We start from the raw sequence: 16627 nt of genomic DNA, 5'->3' as shown, positions 1-16627 counted from the left end.
TTCTCATTATGCAGTAACTAACGATTTTGAAGTGCATCATTTGTGTAAGAAGAGGACAAAGTACTTACGGAGAGTCAGAGGAAATAGCGGCAGCTGACTGGTGGGTCTCAGGAAGAACCACCTGATCATCAGGGCACTGGCAGGACCCCCCTGGGAATTTTGATGTGCTTCAGTGGTCGGGGGGTGGTGCGGAGCTAAGCTCAGTGAGAGCAGGTAGGCCAGTTGTTATTATTTCCGGACTTCAGTGAGTGTGACCCACTGAGCTGGTCTGAGGGTGAGTGCTCTGCAGGATATTGACAACCCACAGTCCCTCAGATTGACAACCCATGTTACATGCAAATATCATTTCATCCCTGCTTTGGATTCACAAACACCATATTTCTTTCCGTTTTATTTTTATTTTATTTATTTATTTTTTTTTGAGACAGGGTCTCACTGTGTTGCCCAGGCTGGAGTGCAGTGGCTTGATTGTCACTCACAGCAGCCTTGAACTCCTGGGCTCAAGAAATCCTCCCACATCAAAGTGCCGGTGTTACAGGTGTGCCACTGCACCTGGCTAATTTTTTAAAAAACTTTTGTAGAGATAGGGTCTCACTGTGTTGCCCAGATTGGTCTTGAACTCCTGGGTTCAAGCAAGCCTTCTGCCTTGGCCTCCCAAAGTGCTGGGATTACAAGTGTGAGCCCTTGTGCCCGTCTTGTTGTTTCTTTTTTATTTTCCACATTGCTATTTTGGAGGTCGCCAGAGAGTGCTCCATCTACCCCTAGATGTGTGTGCCCCTTTCTTTGCAGAAGAGTGGATGTCACACTCCCAGCAGCCGGCCTGTCTGCCCTCTGCCTCCCCTCTCTCCATGTAGCAGCCCATTGTGAATGATCCTGTTGGCTGGAGCTCTTTCTTCCAGTTTCTTTACCAGCAACTGTGGTACATAAATATTTTCCCATTTTTCCTCAGTGGCAATCTCTGTATCCACTCCTTTCCTGGAAGCCAGTCCTGCTCCCTGGCTGTTTCCAGATGACCCCTCCATGCCTCCCACTGCCTCCCAGCTCTGCCCTCCGGGCTCTGCCACGCCTGGAGTGCTCAGGGCCCTTCCCACTCTGTCTGGGCGTTTCCAGGCCTCTGCTCTGCCCTGATCCTGTCTTCTCTCTTCACCTCTGTCTGGGCCCTTGCCACCACAGCCGTCGCTGTTGCCTCCTAGGGGCCTTTTTTTTTTCCCCTAAATAAACTAAATATTACAGGATTTATTAAAAAATTGCAAGAAAGGGCAGAGGGTTCCCATATGCTCTGGTTTCCCCAGTTGTGACCGTCTTCTGTTAGTAGGGCATATTTGTCACAGCTAACAAACCAATAATGATGCGTTATCATTAACCACACCTGCACTTGGTTCGGAGGTCCGCAGTTTTCACTCACATCCTTTTCTTCTCCCAGAATCCCGTCTGGGAGCCCCCGTGGCATTTAGTCCTCGTGCCTCCTCTGCCTCCTCTGGGCTGTGACAGTTTGTTAGGCTCTGCTTGGTTTTGGTGACGTTGACTGATTTGTTTTTTGTTTTGTTTTGTGTTTTTGAGAAGCAGTCTCGCACTGTTGCCCAGGTTGGAGTGCAGTGGCGCAATCTTGGCTCACGGCAACCTCCGCCTCCCGGATTCAAGCGATTCTCCTGTCTCAGCCTCCTGAGTAGCTGGGATTACAGGCGCCCGCCACCACACCCGGCTAATTTTTGTATTTTCAATAGAGACAGGGTTTCACCATGTTGGCCAGGCTGGCCTTGAACTCCTGACCTCAGGTGATCTGCCTGGCCTCCCAAAGTGCTAGGATTACAGGTGTGAACCACCTTGCCCGGCCTACACCCAGCATTTTTCATACAGTTTCTTCATACACTGTCAACTAAGAGAAAACTGTATTTTGCTCAGAACTTTTCCAGAAACTGTTTGGAAATGCATGTTACCATGGCAGCGCTGAATATGGTGGGCCGCATGAGCAGAGATGTTCGCAGCCCGTGCAGGGCTCCTCCAGCCATCCTGGGTATCTTGCTGAGATGCTGATGCTAATGCTGATGCTGATGCTGATTCAGTGGGTCCGGGTGGGGCCTGGGACTCCCTGCTGAGCTCCCAGGGAGGCTGTGCTGCAGGTCCTGGGACCACGCCCAGAGCAGCCAGGCTCTGCTGAAGTCTCACCTGAGCATCATACGTCAAAACGTACCTTGATGGATTTCTGTATTCCTTCCTGTTACAATTAGGGCAATATTAATTGTTTACAATTGTGTATAGAATCGTTTCTTTGCTTTCATGAGGATCTAGGAGGTGTTAGTAATATTTGTTTTAAGGAGTGGGATTGGTCTGAGGGGTTGAGAGCCACTGCCTTGACAGGGAGCTTGCTGCCCCTGCTCAGGAGCCTTTTGAGGCTCCCCTCTGCCTGCAGCAGAAGACCTGACCCCTTGGCCTGGCCCAGAGGCTCATTCTGCCTGCCTCTGTTTACCTCCCTCTACTCCCAATTTGAATCTCGCCTTAAAGCAAATTGGTTTTCTCTTTCTGTCATCACTGCAAAGACCTTTATATCCTCACAGAAATTGCTGTAATTATTGGGTGGCCTGCCTGATATACATATATATATTTAAGAGACGGAGTCTCGCTCTGTCACTCAGGCTGGATTGCAGTGGTGTTATCTTGGCCCACTGCAGCCTCGACCTCCTGGACTCAGATGATCTTCCCACCTCAGCCTCCTGAGTAGTGGTGACCGCAGGTGTGTGCCACCATGTCTGGCTAATTATTGTATTCTTTGTAGAGATGGGCTCTCGCCATGTTGCCCAGGCTGGTCTCTAACTCCTGAGCTCAGGTAATCCTCCTGCCCTGGCCTCCCAAAGTGCTGGGATTACAGGCGTGAGCCACCAGATAAAATGTTTTGTAATCTGCAAAGTGAAACTAAATGATGGTGTTAGTGGTGGGATTTCCTCGCGGAGTTCACTGTAGCTTATAAGTCATATCTAGTGGTTGTACTGCATTCTGGAGGGCTGTGGCCTGGGGTGACACGTCCCTCAGTCTGACGGGTGGGCAGTTAGATTCCCCCGCCCAGGCCTCTGGTTCAACCTGAATAGTTAGTTGATCTCGGTATTTGGCCTGAGCATTCTGACTTCCACACTGACAGGTGCTCCCTGGACCTCTGGAATGGAGAGGAGTCGGCGTGAACTGGCCCAGGTCTGGCTGCGTCCTGGTGCACCCCCTGTGCCTCCCCACTGCACACCTGGCCATCCAGGGCCTCCCAGCTGCTGCAGCGCTCACTAGAGCGCCCTGTGATTCTTCAGGGCAGAGTCTGGCAGCTGCACAGAGCATGCAGGCCCGTTTTGAGCTTTGTGCTGTATACTGGTGACACGTTTCCCTGGGGTCAGCCCTCCTGTGCGGTGAGGCGTCTCGCGGGATGAGCTCCGCGGCCTGGTGGAGTCCCTGTTGCCGCACTTTGTCTGCAGCCCCTTCCTGGTCGGCTGACTTGACAGAAATAACTGGACTCCGGTGATCACTTGGAAGGACAGATTGTGTTGTATCAACATAACCGAAATAAGATTGTAATGGAACAGGAGGTGGGGCGGCTGCCAGCCTGCGGCCGCAGCTCTCACCCCGCCAGCCCTGCCCTCCCCGTCCTTGCTCTGCGTCAGTGTCTTTCCCTTTCCCCCTCCCATTTGTAAACATTTGCTGGTGAATATTCTTTTATCTCCAACTAGAATCGTAGGATGTTGAGAGCTCGGAAGGGGGAATTGACAGATGATCCGGTCCAGTTCCTTTAACTTACAGATGAAAAATGAAGACGTTGCTCCAGTTATTTGTAACACAGACTAAGTCTTTTATTATCATTTGCCTTTTTCCTCCGCAGCTCAAGACAGTGTTGGTTTTCCTGAGAGTCCCTCTCAGGAGACTCTTAACAGAGTCCCTGTGCGTTTCTCTGATGATTCTTTGATTTCCCCGTAGCACTTAACCATGTAGCAAGACATTTTCATTGAAAACCTATTTATTCCTGCCATTCTAGCCAGTCACTCTGGACAACTGGAGAGCTCCTCTAAAACAAAATTCTCTGGAGGCAGTTGCAGAATTTTCTTCATAATTATTCTATCATTGACAAATTTTCACTTAAGAAATTCTTACCAGTCCTTGGTCCTCCTTGGCAGGCAAGCGTCAGATGCCCCAAGTCACCCAGGAGGCCCCTAGACCGTGAGGCAAAGGAGACGAGCCGGTGTTGATTTTTTTTTTTTTTTTTGAGGCAGAGTCTTGCTCTTATCGCCCAGGCTGTAGTGCAGTGGTGCGATCTTGGCTCGCTGCAACCTCCGCCTCCTGGGTTCAAGCGATTCTCCTGCCTCAGCCTCCCGAATAGCTGGGATTACAGGCATGCGCCACCATGCCCGGCTAATTTTGTATTTTCAGTAGAGATGGGGTTTCTCCATGTTGGTCAGGCTGGTCTCGAACTCCCGACCTCAGGTGATCCGCCCGCTTCGGCCTCCCAAAGTGGTGGGATTACCGGCGTGAGTCACCGCGCCTGGCTTTTGTTTTATTTTTAACCCACACCTGGTGTTGGTTTTTTCTCTGTCATTATTAGCAGGAGTCAGCCTGGATGGTTGTCAGAGCGGCCCCTGGGCTGCTTCATGCCACATGTCAGCTGCTCATCCGTGGCCCTGACTGAAGGGAGGACAAAGGTCCTGGTCCCCAGGCCCGTTTGTAGTGACGACAGGGGTCCCTGACTCCCCTGGTCATAAGGACAAAGTAATTGATAAATAAATGTTTAAACTCTGGCCATGCACAGTGGCTCACGCCTGTAATCCCAGCCCTTTGGGAGGCCGGATCACTTGTGGTCAGGAGTTGGAGACCAGCCTGGCCAACATGGTGAATTAAAACCCCATCTCTACTAAAAATAGAAAAATTGGCCCAGCATGGTGTTGTGCGCCTATAGTCCCAGCTACTCAGGAGGGTGAGGCAGGAGAATCGCTTGAACCTGGGAGGCAGAGGTTGCAGTGACCCAAGATTGCACCACTGCACTTCAGCCTGAGCAAGAGTGAGACTCCATCCATCCATCCATCCATCCATCCATCAATCAATGTATGTATGTATGTTTTACCTGTAGCCACTATACTACAGCCTGGGCAACAGAGCAAGACTCCATCTCTAAATAAATGAATGAATGAATGAACGGTATGTTTTAACCATAGCCACTACACTACAGCCTGGGCAACATAGTGAGACTCCATTTCTAAATAAATAAATGTATATATGTGTGTATGTTTTACCTGTAGCCACTACATTACAGCCTGGGCAACATAGACCCTATCTCTAAAAAGAAGGATAACTCGGTAATGACTGCATGTTGAAATGATAATAATTGGTTATATTGAGTTAAATAAAATATTACCATGAATTTTACCTGTTTAATTGTACCCTTTTTGATGTGGCTACTAGAAAATGTAAATACTATTTGTGGCTCACGTTGTGTTTCCATCAGGGCAGCCCTGGCCTAGATCTGGAATCAGCAGCTCCCTGGGCTCTGTGGGAGATCTTCAAGTGACTCACACTTCTCATTCCTGTTTTTTTCTCCAAAGAACTAAAATGCGTCTCCTCGCTGGGTGTGTTCGTTAGGGGACCCACTCTGGGCACTCCTCACTGGAGCCTACTGGATTTAGGATGTGGTTTCCCAGGTCCTCCCACTAAGGGGGACCCGTAGGCCACAACTGAGAGGAGACGCAGGCCTTCTAGGAGCCTTGGGGTTCAAAAGTGGAGGCAGGGGACATGCTGTCAAGGCAGGACAAGGCAGGAGCCTGGATGGCCCCACTGGAAAGAGGTTTGCTGAGTAGCAGCTACCTTGCCTCGACTGCTGTCGCCACCCTGTCTGCTTCTCGAGCTTTACTTTGAGTACTGTCAGTGCTTCCAGTTAGAGAAGCATTTGGGGTAATAGCATCCATGTTATTGAAAAGAAGGGATGAGGCCTCTGGGCGAGTAGGGCTTATCAAAAGGCATATGATGAGGGACAGCACTTTGGAGCTACCTGGCTAGCCTGACTGCATCGTATCGATGTTCCTGTATTGTGACTGCTGAGTGAGCTCTGATGGCCATCAACTTTACTGGGCCTCAGTTTCCCTCTCTGCCACAGGGAGGGTCCTGACCTGCACGGTCACTGTCAGGCTCTCATGCCTGCACAGGGCATAACACAGTCAATGTGAGCTGCAGTGGTCTGTGTGGAGACCCAGCCACCCCGTCCTGTCTCCTGTGTTGTGCCTCTGCCACATTCTCACTGCGAAGGAAGCTTTTTGATCTAGGCTTCAATTCTTGGTCCCAGCTGACCATAAGCTCGAGGTCCTTTGTGGAGTCATGTCACGTCTCTGCACTTGTTTTCTCTGTTAAAATGGAGACGACAGTGGTGCCTCTGTCATGGGACTGCTGTAGGATGCAGTGAGGTGATGCCCAGCATGGCTTGACATGGTACGCAGCACGTGGAAAGCTCAACGCAGGTGTTGCCAACAGCAGCTCTTGGCCCACGTGCAGTTCTGTAGTTGTGTGGATTAGACCCTGGAGGTCTTTCCTTTCAAAGGCTAGCGGAGACCTAAGCCGGAGGACCTGGGGTTTTGCTTGGCACGTGCTGGGTGTTGGTGATTGTGAAAAGTGGAGCTGTGGTGGGGTGGGAGTAGGGGACAGAGAGGAGGGTGCTGTCAGCAGGTGAGGGTGTGAGAACAGGGGTTGGGGGAGGTGTCCAGGAGCCCCGCACTGGGCCCTGGCCAAGCCTAGCCAGTGGAGAAGGGACAGTGTTCACCCCCTCCCCCATGTCTTGCACAGTCCCCTCTTGGCCTTGGGCTGAGTTGAACACACAGGCAGCACAGGGAAGTACATGGGGTGGACTGGCCTCTGGCACTGTCTGAACCCTAACACCAGTGGTGAACTTGTTTCCATGGAAACATGGCACTGTGTCCAGACAACTGAATTCTGCCTCACCTTGTTCATAAACTAGGGATTGTCTGATATTGATTTGTGTGGTTAGGCTTCTAGAGCTTATTAGAATAGACAATGCAGATTATTATTTTGTAAAGGGTAACATTGACTAAAATAGAATAATGTCTTCATTGGTGAACAAGCATGTTGACTGAATGTGGAGAAGTCAGTGAAATCTCCACAGTGACAGATGCACTCTGGAGATGGGGCTGAGGCTAGGTGTGCACCTCCCCTGCCAGCCATCAGCAACCTGCTCATGTCTGTCGCGTTATGACTTGTTGATCTTAAATTTCTGCAAATGTTTCTTGTTACAGAGTATGGTGTTTGCGAAAACTTGCGGAAGCTGGAGATCACAGGCGTGTCTTGTCGGGACGTCTATGCGAAGCGTGAGTGAATCTATTTGTTATCATCCATGATTAACTTTGTACCACAAGCAGACAGTGCACATCAATGAGAAATAATAAAAGTGATTTAGTCCACACTTTTGTTTTCTCAGACACCATCTTACAGTCACATTTTGAATAGAGCACTGGTAGTAACAGCACTAAAATTAGGGAGGGGGCACTGTGTTCTCCCATTGTGGGCATCGTGGATACTAGTGTCTTTTACTAGGCATCGAGGCCCTTTAGAGCTGAGAAATGTAGGCTGCACCAGAGCGACTTCGGTGTTCCTGGAGCTGCCTGTTTCTCTGGCTTCTAGGCCTCCAGCCTTCAGGATGGGACTGCCCGTGGTAATTGGGAAATGAAGCTGTGGTGCCTTCCGTCCAAGCCCCAGGTACGGAGAGCAGCCCCCCTGCTAGAGTTCTCCTTCCCTTCAGCGTTCTGTGAGCAGGCTGAGCCCCCCAGCTCCGTTTCATGTTTCTCCGGTTCACCCGCTTTCCAGAGTCACCTGTGACACTCACCGAGCAGGCAGAGGCTCCTCGGCCCCAGGCTGTCTTCCCGTGGGTGTTTCTCCAGTGCCAGGGACTTTCCTATTTCTTGCTCACTGGACGAAGCTCTTGGCTTTTTTGGATGGTCAGAGCGTTTCTGTGAGTGTCTCATACCACAGGTTTTCATCTTCTGACTGTTCTTTGAGCTTCTTTTCCTTTTTCATTTCTGCAAGGCAGTTGCTCTTTGAGTTTCTTAGGCCATTTGGGCAATATCATCTCAAAGTGACATGAAGACATATTTCTCTCTAAGAGTGGTCAGCACCAAAAGTCACGTCCTGGTAGGGACACAGGTGTTTGGCCTGCCCAGGTGTTAGGGTTGCCTGTAACACGCAGAGGAGTGTACACATGGATGCTCCTTCCAGCTGTGGGGTCAGAGGTGTTGCCTGGGCACTGAGGCCTGCTGTCCTGTGGGAGACACCATCTGGGCACAGGCAGGCAGGAGGCAGTGTGGCCGAGGGCAGGGCAGGGGGTAGGCACAGAAGAGGGAATAGGAGGACAGGGCATTGGGAGATTTCTTTTCACTGCTGATTCTTGACCCCTTGAAAGTGTTTGCAAAATGCGGAGAATTCACATGTTCTGTTTCCCACAGTGTTTATTCCCCGCAGTGTTAGTCTGCACTGGCCAAAGCAAATGTCAGTGTTCATTTTCACAGTGCAGCAACTGTGTTTCTGTGAATTTGCTTTAAGGCTTATCCAGGAGAAAATTACTTAGCTTTGGGAACAGGTGGTGGAAGAAAATCAGCCTTAGCTCCAGAAATGGGTGGTGTAGTCGGCCAGCCTTGGTTGACTTGTGACGAGGCTGGCCTGAGTTAGCAGGCTGGGAAATGCCAGGTGGGTGCTGGGCAAAGTGAGTGTGTTAGCCGGGGTAAGGGTTCTCTAGACGGTCATTTCAGATGCTCACCAGCCAGGACACCTGCCCTCCCACCTCCTGAGCCCCAGTGAGCTGTGGCCTGGGGCCTGCCAGGCGTGTGCTGGCCCCGGGAGGAGTGTGATCAAATATGGAAAGGATTTCCAAGCTTGCTGCCACCATGAGTTTCTGGTGGCACCACTGATGGAAGGAAAACGTGTCACAGTGTTCTCTCCAGCAGGTTTCTCAGAGCCACCTCCCTGTGTCCTGGGTGGCTGCATAAACACGAAGGGATTGTATCACACTGGTGAGGGGCGGGCGTTGGGTCGTATTCACGCTGTTTGCACAGTCCTGTAAAGGGAGCCATCCTTAGCCCTTTCCCTGCTGTGTCTGTTCAGGTATAAACCCTCGCGTGAAGTCGGGACGTTTTGTGAAAATTCTCCCTGATTATGAGCACATGGCGTACAGAGACGTTTACACCTGCCGTATGTACCTCCTGCGAACTTTGGCTTTTGTGGCAGCCAGCACGGCCAAAAACTGCATGGGGAGGGCCCTCTAATTCACACATGGAACAGCTTTGGTCCTGAAGCAAGCAGACCTCCTGGCTTTTTGTCATCCTTTCGCTTTCACTTGCTGCAGCGTGGCTCTGCTTCAGCTGTGACAGAGATCACACCTGTGTGTTGGACCCCGGCCGCATTTGGGTCACCTTTCTGCAGTGGTTTCTGGGTAGTACCAGTCGAGATCACTTTAATGCACATTTTCCCATGTATCGTTTATTGAGGAGCTACTGCAAAAATTCATGCAGAGGCAGAGAGGAACGAACAGAGTGGAAGCTTTAAAACTTTTATTCTAAAGTGAAATATGAATAGTTGACTTCTGACCTTTATTAGTTAATCACATTTTAATAGCCTCTGTGAATTAAAAATCACATATGCATATACCCTCAATAGACAAAGGTAGGTAGCAACAGTTGACTCCTTTTTTTTTTTTTCTGAGACGGAGTCTCACTCTGTCACCCAAGCTAGAGTGCAGTGTCACAATCTCACCTCGCTGCAACCTCTGCCTCCTGGGTTCAAGTAATACTCCCACCTCAGCCTCCCAGGTAGCTAGGATTACAGGCGTGCACCACCACGCCCAGCAAATTTTTTTGTATTTTTAGTAGAGACGGGGTTTCATCATGTTGGCCAGGCTGGTCTCAAGTGATCTGCCCACCTTGGCCTCCCAGAGTTCTGGGATTACAGGCATGAGCTACCATGCCTGGCTAACAGTTGACTCTTTAGAACTTAATTCTTCTTTTTGGCCAGGCGCAGTGGCTCATGCCTGTAATCCCAGTATTTTGGGAGGCCAAGGCAGGTGGATCACCTGAGGTCAGGAGTTTGAGACCAGCCTGGCCAACATGGTGAAACTCATCTCTACTAAAAGTACAAAAATTAGCCGAGTGTGGTGGCGGGCGCCTGTAATCCCAGGTACTCAGAGGCTGAGGTGGGGGAATCACTTGAACCCGGGAGGTGAAGGTTGCAGTGAGCCGAGATCACGCCATTGCACTCCAGCCTGGGCGACAAGAGTGAGACTCTGTCTCAAAAAAAAAAAAAAAACCCGAATTCTTTTGATGGAGCTCTGGAAATTTTTCTAAGCCACAGTCATAGGAATTTAATGCTGTCTCCACTTTTTTTTTGAGACAGGGTCTGTCTTGTTGCCCAGGTTGGAGTGCAGTGGCACAATCACAGCTCATTGTATCCTTGAACTCCTGGGCTGAAGCAATCCTCCTGCCTCAGCCTCCCTAGTAGCTGGGACTAGAGGTGTGCCACCATGCCTGGTTAATTTTTCAGCTTTTTGTAGAGACAGGGGTCTCACTATGTTGCCCAGGCTGGTCTTGTACTCTTGGGCTCATTGAGTCCTCCCACCTTTGCCTCTCAAAGTGTTGGGATTGCAGGTGTAGCCATTGCACCTGGCCTGCTTCCTCTTTTTATTAGCTCAGAGTGGTTGAGTGGTGATGGAGACAGTGAATTTCAGCTGTCCAGAAAGACATTCAAAACACCTACCTGCCCTGAAAGCCGTGTTGCAGTTTCTAGAGGCTCGCGGAGCCCCTACTACTGCTTTCAGTCCACCAGATGGCCCGTGAGTCAGCATGGTGTGTTGGGAGCAGACCTACATCTTAAGTTTCATAAATGCCCGATTTCTAAAAACACCTACTGAAAGCAGAAAGAGTAATTTCACCTAATGTCCTGCCAGATCTCAGCAGATCACTGCAGCTGGGGAACTGGGTCCCGCTTTACTGAGGGGACCTTCCTGCAGTTGGTGCGGAGGTGCCTGGATTTGGTTAGCACGCTTCAGGGTGGTGTCTGAACCCTTTACACGCCTGCTAACAACACTGCCTTGTTGAGGTGAACTGTCTAGCTGAGTGGAGGTCAGAGCCAAGGGACCTCTCAGGAGTCTGTGGACAGGGAACATGGGGCTGGAAGGGGCCGAGGTAGAAAAGGAGGGGTGGGCAACGTTTGAAGACATTTGTTCTAGACTGACCAGCCCTTAATCAGTGAGGAGAGCTGTGGGAGGGGACAGTCAACTTAATGAGCGTTGACAACAACAGTCTCTCCTCAGTGCTGACAGGAATGTGCTGGCTTTTCTTTTCTTTTTTTTTTTTTTTTTTTTGAGGTGGAGTCTCACTCTGTCACCCAGGCTGGAGTGCAGTGGTGTAATCTCAGCTCACTGCAGCCTCCGCCTCCCAGGTTCAAGCAATTCTCGTGCCTCAGCGTCCCAAGTACCTGGGACTACAGGCGCCTGCCACCACGCCCGGCTAATTTTTGTATTTTTAGTAGAGACCGGGTCTCACCATGTTGGCCAGGCTGGTTTTGAACTCCTGACCTCAGGTGTTTGGGCAAGGGCTTTCAATACAAGGGGACAAGCACTGAGAGGCTCCTCATGTCGCATGTCTGTCTTACGATTTCTCTGGAATGTGCACTGTGGACCTAGGTTGGAATTCTGACCAGCCTCTGGGGAGGCCGCGCAGCTGGGGCCTAGCAAGTCTTCAGAGTTGCACTGGGGGCAGGGGACATTCCTTTGGTCCCCGAGGCAGGTGGAGGGAAGCTTCATGTAGCTGACGAGGAAGAGACCTCCTCCCCACGCTGCCGGGCTGGCCTCTCGAGCATCTAGGCTGGGCAGCCTCATATTGTGATGTGGCGCCTGTTGCTTTGAGCTGGCGGCTTTATCATGGGCAGGTTTTGATTGACATTCTGTTGTTCATGCTGAAGTTTGAGTGTAGTTATAAAAACACAAAGTCATTGTAGAAAACTTGAAAAATTTAGAAAATATAATGAAAAACAGCAGTTAAACATTGGTTGCATTTCTCTTTGGACAAATTTAAATGGATGACCTACTAGAATATCAGGAAGAAAAAGTTCTTGTGTGTGAAAAAAGAAAGCCAATTTCAACAGCCTCAACCTGATGCCTGTGATGTGTCTGTGTTTTCAGTATTCAGGTGCTCTTAGTGTGTCTTAATGGAGAGCATCTCAAAATTTGTTCTCTCACAGCAGCCAAACCTTTCAGAAAAGTCTGCCCTGATTGGTTTTGAGTATTTTGGGGCCGTGCGTGGCTTGTGTTTCCATCATTCACGTGGGCCGTTAACTGGTCATGTTGAAGTCCTCTGGACCTTGCGCTGTGGGCCCAACATCTTATTTTACTTTATGATAGAGATGGGGGTCTTGCTTTATTGCCCAGGCTAGTCTTGAACTCCTGGCTTCAAGCAGTCCTTCTGCCTTGGCCTCCCAAAGTGTTGGGATTACAGGCGTGAGCCACTGCGCCTGGCTGAGCTGACATCCCTGAGTGTAGGACTGTCCTGGGTGGGAACAAGCCCGTACAGTAGAAGGCTGGGACCCTAATGTTGAGGAGTAGTTTTTTTTATTTTTTTTTTTTTGAGATGGAGTCTCACCCAGTGTCACCCAGGCTGGAGTGCAGTGCTGTGATCTTGGCTCATTGCAACCTCCGCCTCCCGGTTCAAGTGATTCTCTTGCCTCAGCCTCCTGAATAGCTGGGATTACAGACATATGCCACCACGCCCAGCTACTTTTTGTATTTTTAGTAGAGACGGGGTTTTGCCAGTTTGGCCAGGCTGGTCTCAAACTCCTGACCTCAGGTGATCCATCCACCTCGGCCACCCAAAGTGGTGGGATTACAGGCGTGAGCCAGTGTGCCCGGCCTGTGGAGTAGTTTTGTGACCTCAGTCACTACTTTTGGGGTATGTTTTCTTTTTTCCTTGGGTACATGAGGTTGCCTGGCACTCTGGATAATGAGCATTTGTAAGGCGTTGGGAGTGTTAAGGGGAAGCCTGTTGTCCTGACAGCAGATCTGATACATCTGCTTCTCTGCACGTTGGTGAAGCCAGTCAAAGTACATTTTTGGGTTTTTTTTTTGAGACAGGATCTCGCTCTGTTACCCAGGCTGGAGTACTGGCGGGGTCATGGTTCACTGCAGCCTTCATCTCCCTGGGCTCAGATGACTGACCTCAGCTCCTAGTTAGCTGGGACTACAGGTGTGTGCCACCACACCTGGCTAATTTTTCTATTTTTTTTGTAGAGACAAGGTCTCCCTATGTTACCCAGGCCAGTCTGGAACTCCTGGGCTCAAGCGATTATCCTGCCTCAGCTTCCCAGTGTTGGGATTACAGGCGTGAGCCACCACGCCTGGACAGTGTTCTGTACTTTTTAAAATATGTAAAACACCAATTCATTTTAGCCTTTACTCAGATATTAACAATGATATGTTCTAAAAATATGGAGTGCCTTGCTTAGAAATGTAGTAGAATTCCTTACAAATGTCCGTTCCTCTGAAATTGGAGCTGAACGTGGAGCAGGTGCACATGAGGCAGAATCCCATTATGTAGCTGTGGGAGCACAGCGGGGGCCGCAGAGACTTCTGCATCCTAGTCCCCGAGCCTGTGGAGTTGTCATCTAATCGGTGTGGGGGTCTCCCAGGGCTGCTGGAGCAGATGAACACAAAGGGGGTCTAAAATAACAGAAACCCACTTTCTCACAGGCTGGAGGCCAGAGGTTCAAGACAAGGTGTCCCGGGGCCCTGCTCCCTCCGAAGGCTCTTGCGGAGCCTCCTTCCCGCCTCTTCCTGCTCTGGCCGCATCGCCACAGCCCCTGCCTCTGTCCCCACATGGCCCCCTCTGTCTCTGAGTCTCTGTCTTTTCCGAAGGACAGCAGTCAGTGGATTGGGCCCTTTCTGCACCAGCATTCCTTTACCCTGACGTGCTCATGGCTACATTACATCTTGATTACTTCCACAGAGGGCCACATTCTGAGATTCCAGGGCACGTGAATTTTAGGGGAGACCACTCAGCCCAGCCTCCACGGTAATGGGGACTTTGTGGGTAAAGGTGCGGGTCCTGAGGCGAGGTGGGCATCCTGGACCACCTAGGCAGGCCTTGTGTCATCACGGGGTCTTTGTACAAGGGGGGTCCTCGGTGGGAGTAGGAGTGAGAGGTAGGAGAGGCTGCATGTGGCTCTGAAGGTGGAGGAGGGCCCAGGAGCCGAGCAGGGCAGCAGCCTCGGAAGCCGGACAAGGCGGGGAGCGGACCCCCGCAGCCTCCAGGAGGCAGCAGCCCTGGCCACGCCTCGGCTGACGGAAATATAGCTCATGTTAATCCATTTTCTTCCATAGAGTCCCCTGAGCAACACAGGCCAACACCTTTAGTTAGGGGCATCCACCCACAAAATCTCCATCCCCGCCAGTCTCCTGGCGTGGAGCCCACCTGTGGCATGTGGGCCGAGGTTCAGGGACTCTGAGTCAGGATGGGTGTGCGCCAGAACCCAGGCTCTCCCAGATGTGCTGGTGCCTGGGCCGGTGCTGGAAGGAGAAAGTGTAACCCCACCTTTCACGGTCCTTTCCCATTTGGCTTCTTTTTTTTTTTTTTTTTTTGAGACAGAGTCTTGCTCTGTTGCCCAGGCTGGAGTGCAGTGGTACAATCTCGGCTCACTGCAACCTCCACCTCCTGGGTTCAAGCAATTCTCCTGCCTCAGCCTCCTGAGTAGCTGAGATTACAGGCGCCCGCCACCACGCCCAGCTAATTTTTTTGTATTTTTAGTAGAGATGGGGTTTCACCATGTTGGTCAGGCTGGTCTCGAACCCTTGACCTCGTGATCCACCCGCCTTGGCCTCCCAAAGTGCTGGGATTATAGGCTTGAGCCACCGTGCCCGGCTTTGGCTTCATTTTGAATTCATTTCGGGAGCATTTATGCCGGGGCTCCCAGGGCAGATAGATGCCTACTTTCAGTGCCTGGAATTAGAGGAATGCGTTCACCTAAAAAGTTATTCTGACGTTTTCCAGGCTCTCCTGTGAGGCTAGATCTGTGCTCCCAGAGTGGGGTCCTGGACAGCGGCATCCATGTCTTCTGGGAACTTGATGGACGCAGCTTCCCTGGCCTCTTCCCACGCCTGTCGTGTCTGGACCTCCGGGCTGGACCTGAACAGGCCTCAGGGATTCGGGTGATGCTCAAGTTTGTGGACGTCTGGCCTGGATTATTTTCTTTCATTTTAGCCTTTACTCAGATATTAACAATTTTTTTTTTGTTATGTTATTTTCTTTTTAATAAGGGTTACAATCTTAAAGGTCTCAGCATCTGATAATCTACTACCAGATGTTAAAACGACATTTAGTAAGAGGTAGCGATGTCCTTATTCACATTCTCATCTTTTAAATCATCTATTTAATTTTTGGTACTGAAAAACTGCGTAACGTTCAAAGCAGAAATAAGGTTGGTTTTCTTGTGTAGTTGTGTAGCCTCCTCGATTGTCAGAGAAGCGTTTATTTCTTTATAACTGACAGGTAATAATTGTATATATTGTGTCTTTAAGGGGCACAGTGTGATGTGTTGGCATCTGTGTATGTTGTGGAATGATTAAATTGCACTAAGCTTCTCAGCCTGGCCACACATCACAGTCACCTGGGAGCTTCTCAGAAACCCTGACAGGGGCCCCCCACACTACCCCACATCCCCTTGCTGATTGACTTGGCTGCCGTGGAGCCCGGCGTTGACGTTTTCCCCTGTCCCTAGTGATTCTGACGCACAGTCAGGGTGGAGAGCCACTGTACAAAGGAAGATCATCTCTCCATGTGAAGCCGATGTGTATATATATTTTTGTTGTTGTTGAGACAGAGTCTCGCTCTGTCGCCCAGGCTGGCATGCAGTGGCATGATCTTGGCTCACTCCAACCTCCGCCTCCTGGGTTCAAGCGATTCTCCTGCCTCCACCTCCCAAGTAGCTGGGATTATAGGCATACGCCACGATGCCTGGCAAATTTTTTTATTTTTAGTAGAGACGGGATTTCACCATGTTGGCCAGGCTGCTCTTAAACTCCTGACCTCAGGTGATCCGCCTGCTCCGGCCTCCTAAAGTTCTGGGGTTACAGGCATGAGTGAGCCACCGCACCCAGCCCTATCCCTTGCTGTTTCATATGGGAAGATAATGTGGCAGCTGCCCAAAAGTGAGCCCTCGAAGTGACCTGGGCTTGTGGGAAGGCCTGGCCATCTGCTGCCCTTTATTGAGACACAGGAGCCTTGTGGGGCACTGAAGTGCAGGGAACATTGTTCCTGGCTCCTTTTCCCCCCCACCAGAGCCCACTTTAGGGAGGACTGGGTACTTTGAATTTAGAAAGATAGGCATCTAGATGACATGTTTATAATAAAAATGATGAGGCATTAGGGTATAGAGATCACGCTCACGCTCGTACGTGTCCAACTCTGCTCTTGACCGTTTGAATGGGAGCTTAATTCCTGTTGAAATCCACGGATTCATCTCTTGAATGAATACATTTGCTTGCGCGATAGCCATGCTTCGTAAGGACTCTTTTTAAAGTGAGTGTTCTCAGACACAGGCTTTGCGATTCCACGAGGAAGTCTGTGTCCCCTCT

At 50.4% G+C, this 16627-nt stretch overlaps 1 protein-coding gene across 5 annotated transcripts in view; it reads left to right on the top strand.

Annotated features, from left to right (window-relative positions):
* The window catches only part of FBXO31 (F-box protein 31), a 65682-nt gene that overhangs the window by 27331 nt on the left and 21724 nt on the right, over positions 1-16627 (top strand). For 3 of the 5 annotated variants that reach the window (XM_054534274.1, XM_054534273.2, XM_009251027.4), the window contains 2 exons: positions 7260-7331; positions 9118-9204. In XM_054534274.1, coding sequence (XP_054390249.1) covers positions 9177-9204 — 28 coding nt within the window. In that variant the 5' untranslated portion in view covers positions 7260-7331; positions 9118-9176. The remainder of the gene's footprint in view (positions 1-7259; positions 7332-9117; positions 9205-16627) is intronic. The other 2 variants (XM_054534275.1, XM_002826727.6) reach the window with 1 other exon arrangement.

This window comes from Pongo abelii, chromosome 18 (assembly GCF_028885655.2).
Source record: "Pongo abelii isolate AG06213 chromosome 18, NHGRI_mPonAbe1-v2.0_pri, whole genome shotgun sequence".
Taxonomy (NCBI): Eukaryota; Metazoa; Chordata; class Mammalia; order Primates; family Hominidae; genus Pongo; species Pongo abelii.
The sequence above is the reverse complement of the archived record's forward strand: the minus strand, read 5'-3'. Positions and strand labels throughout refer to the sequence as shown.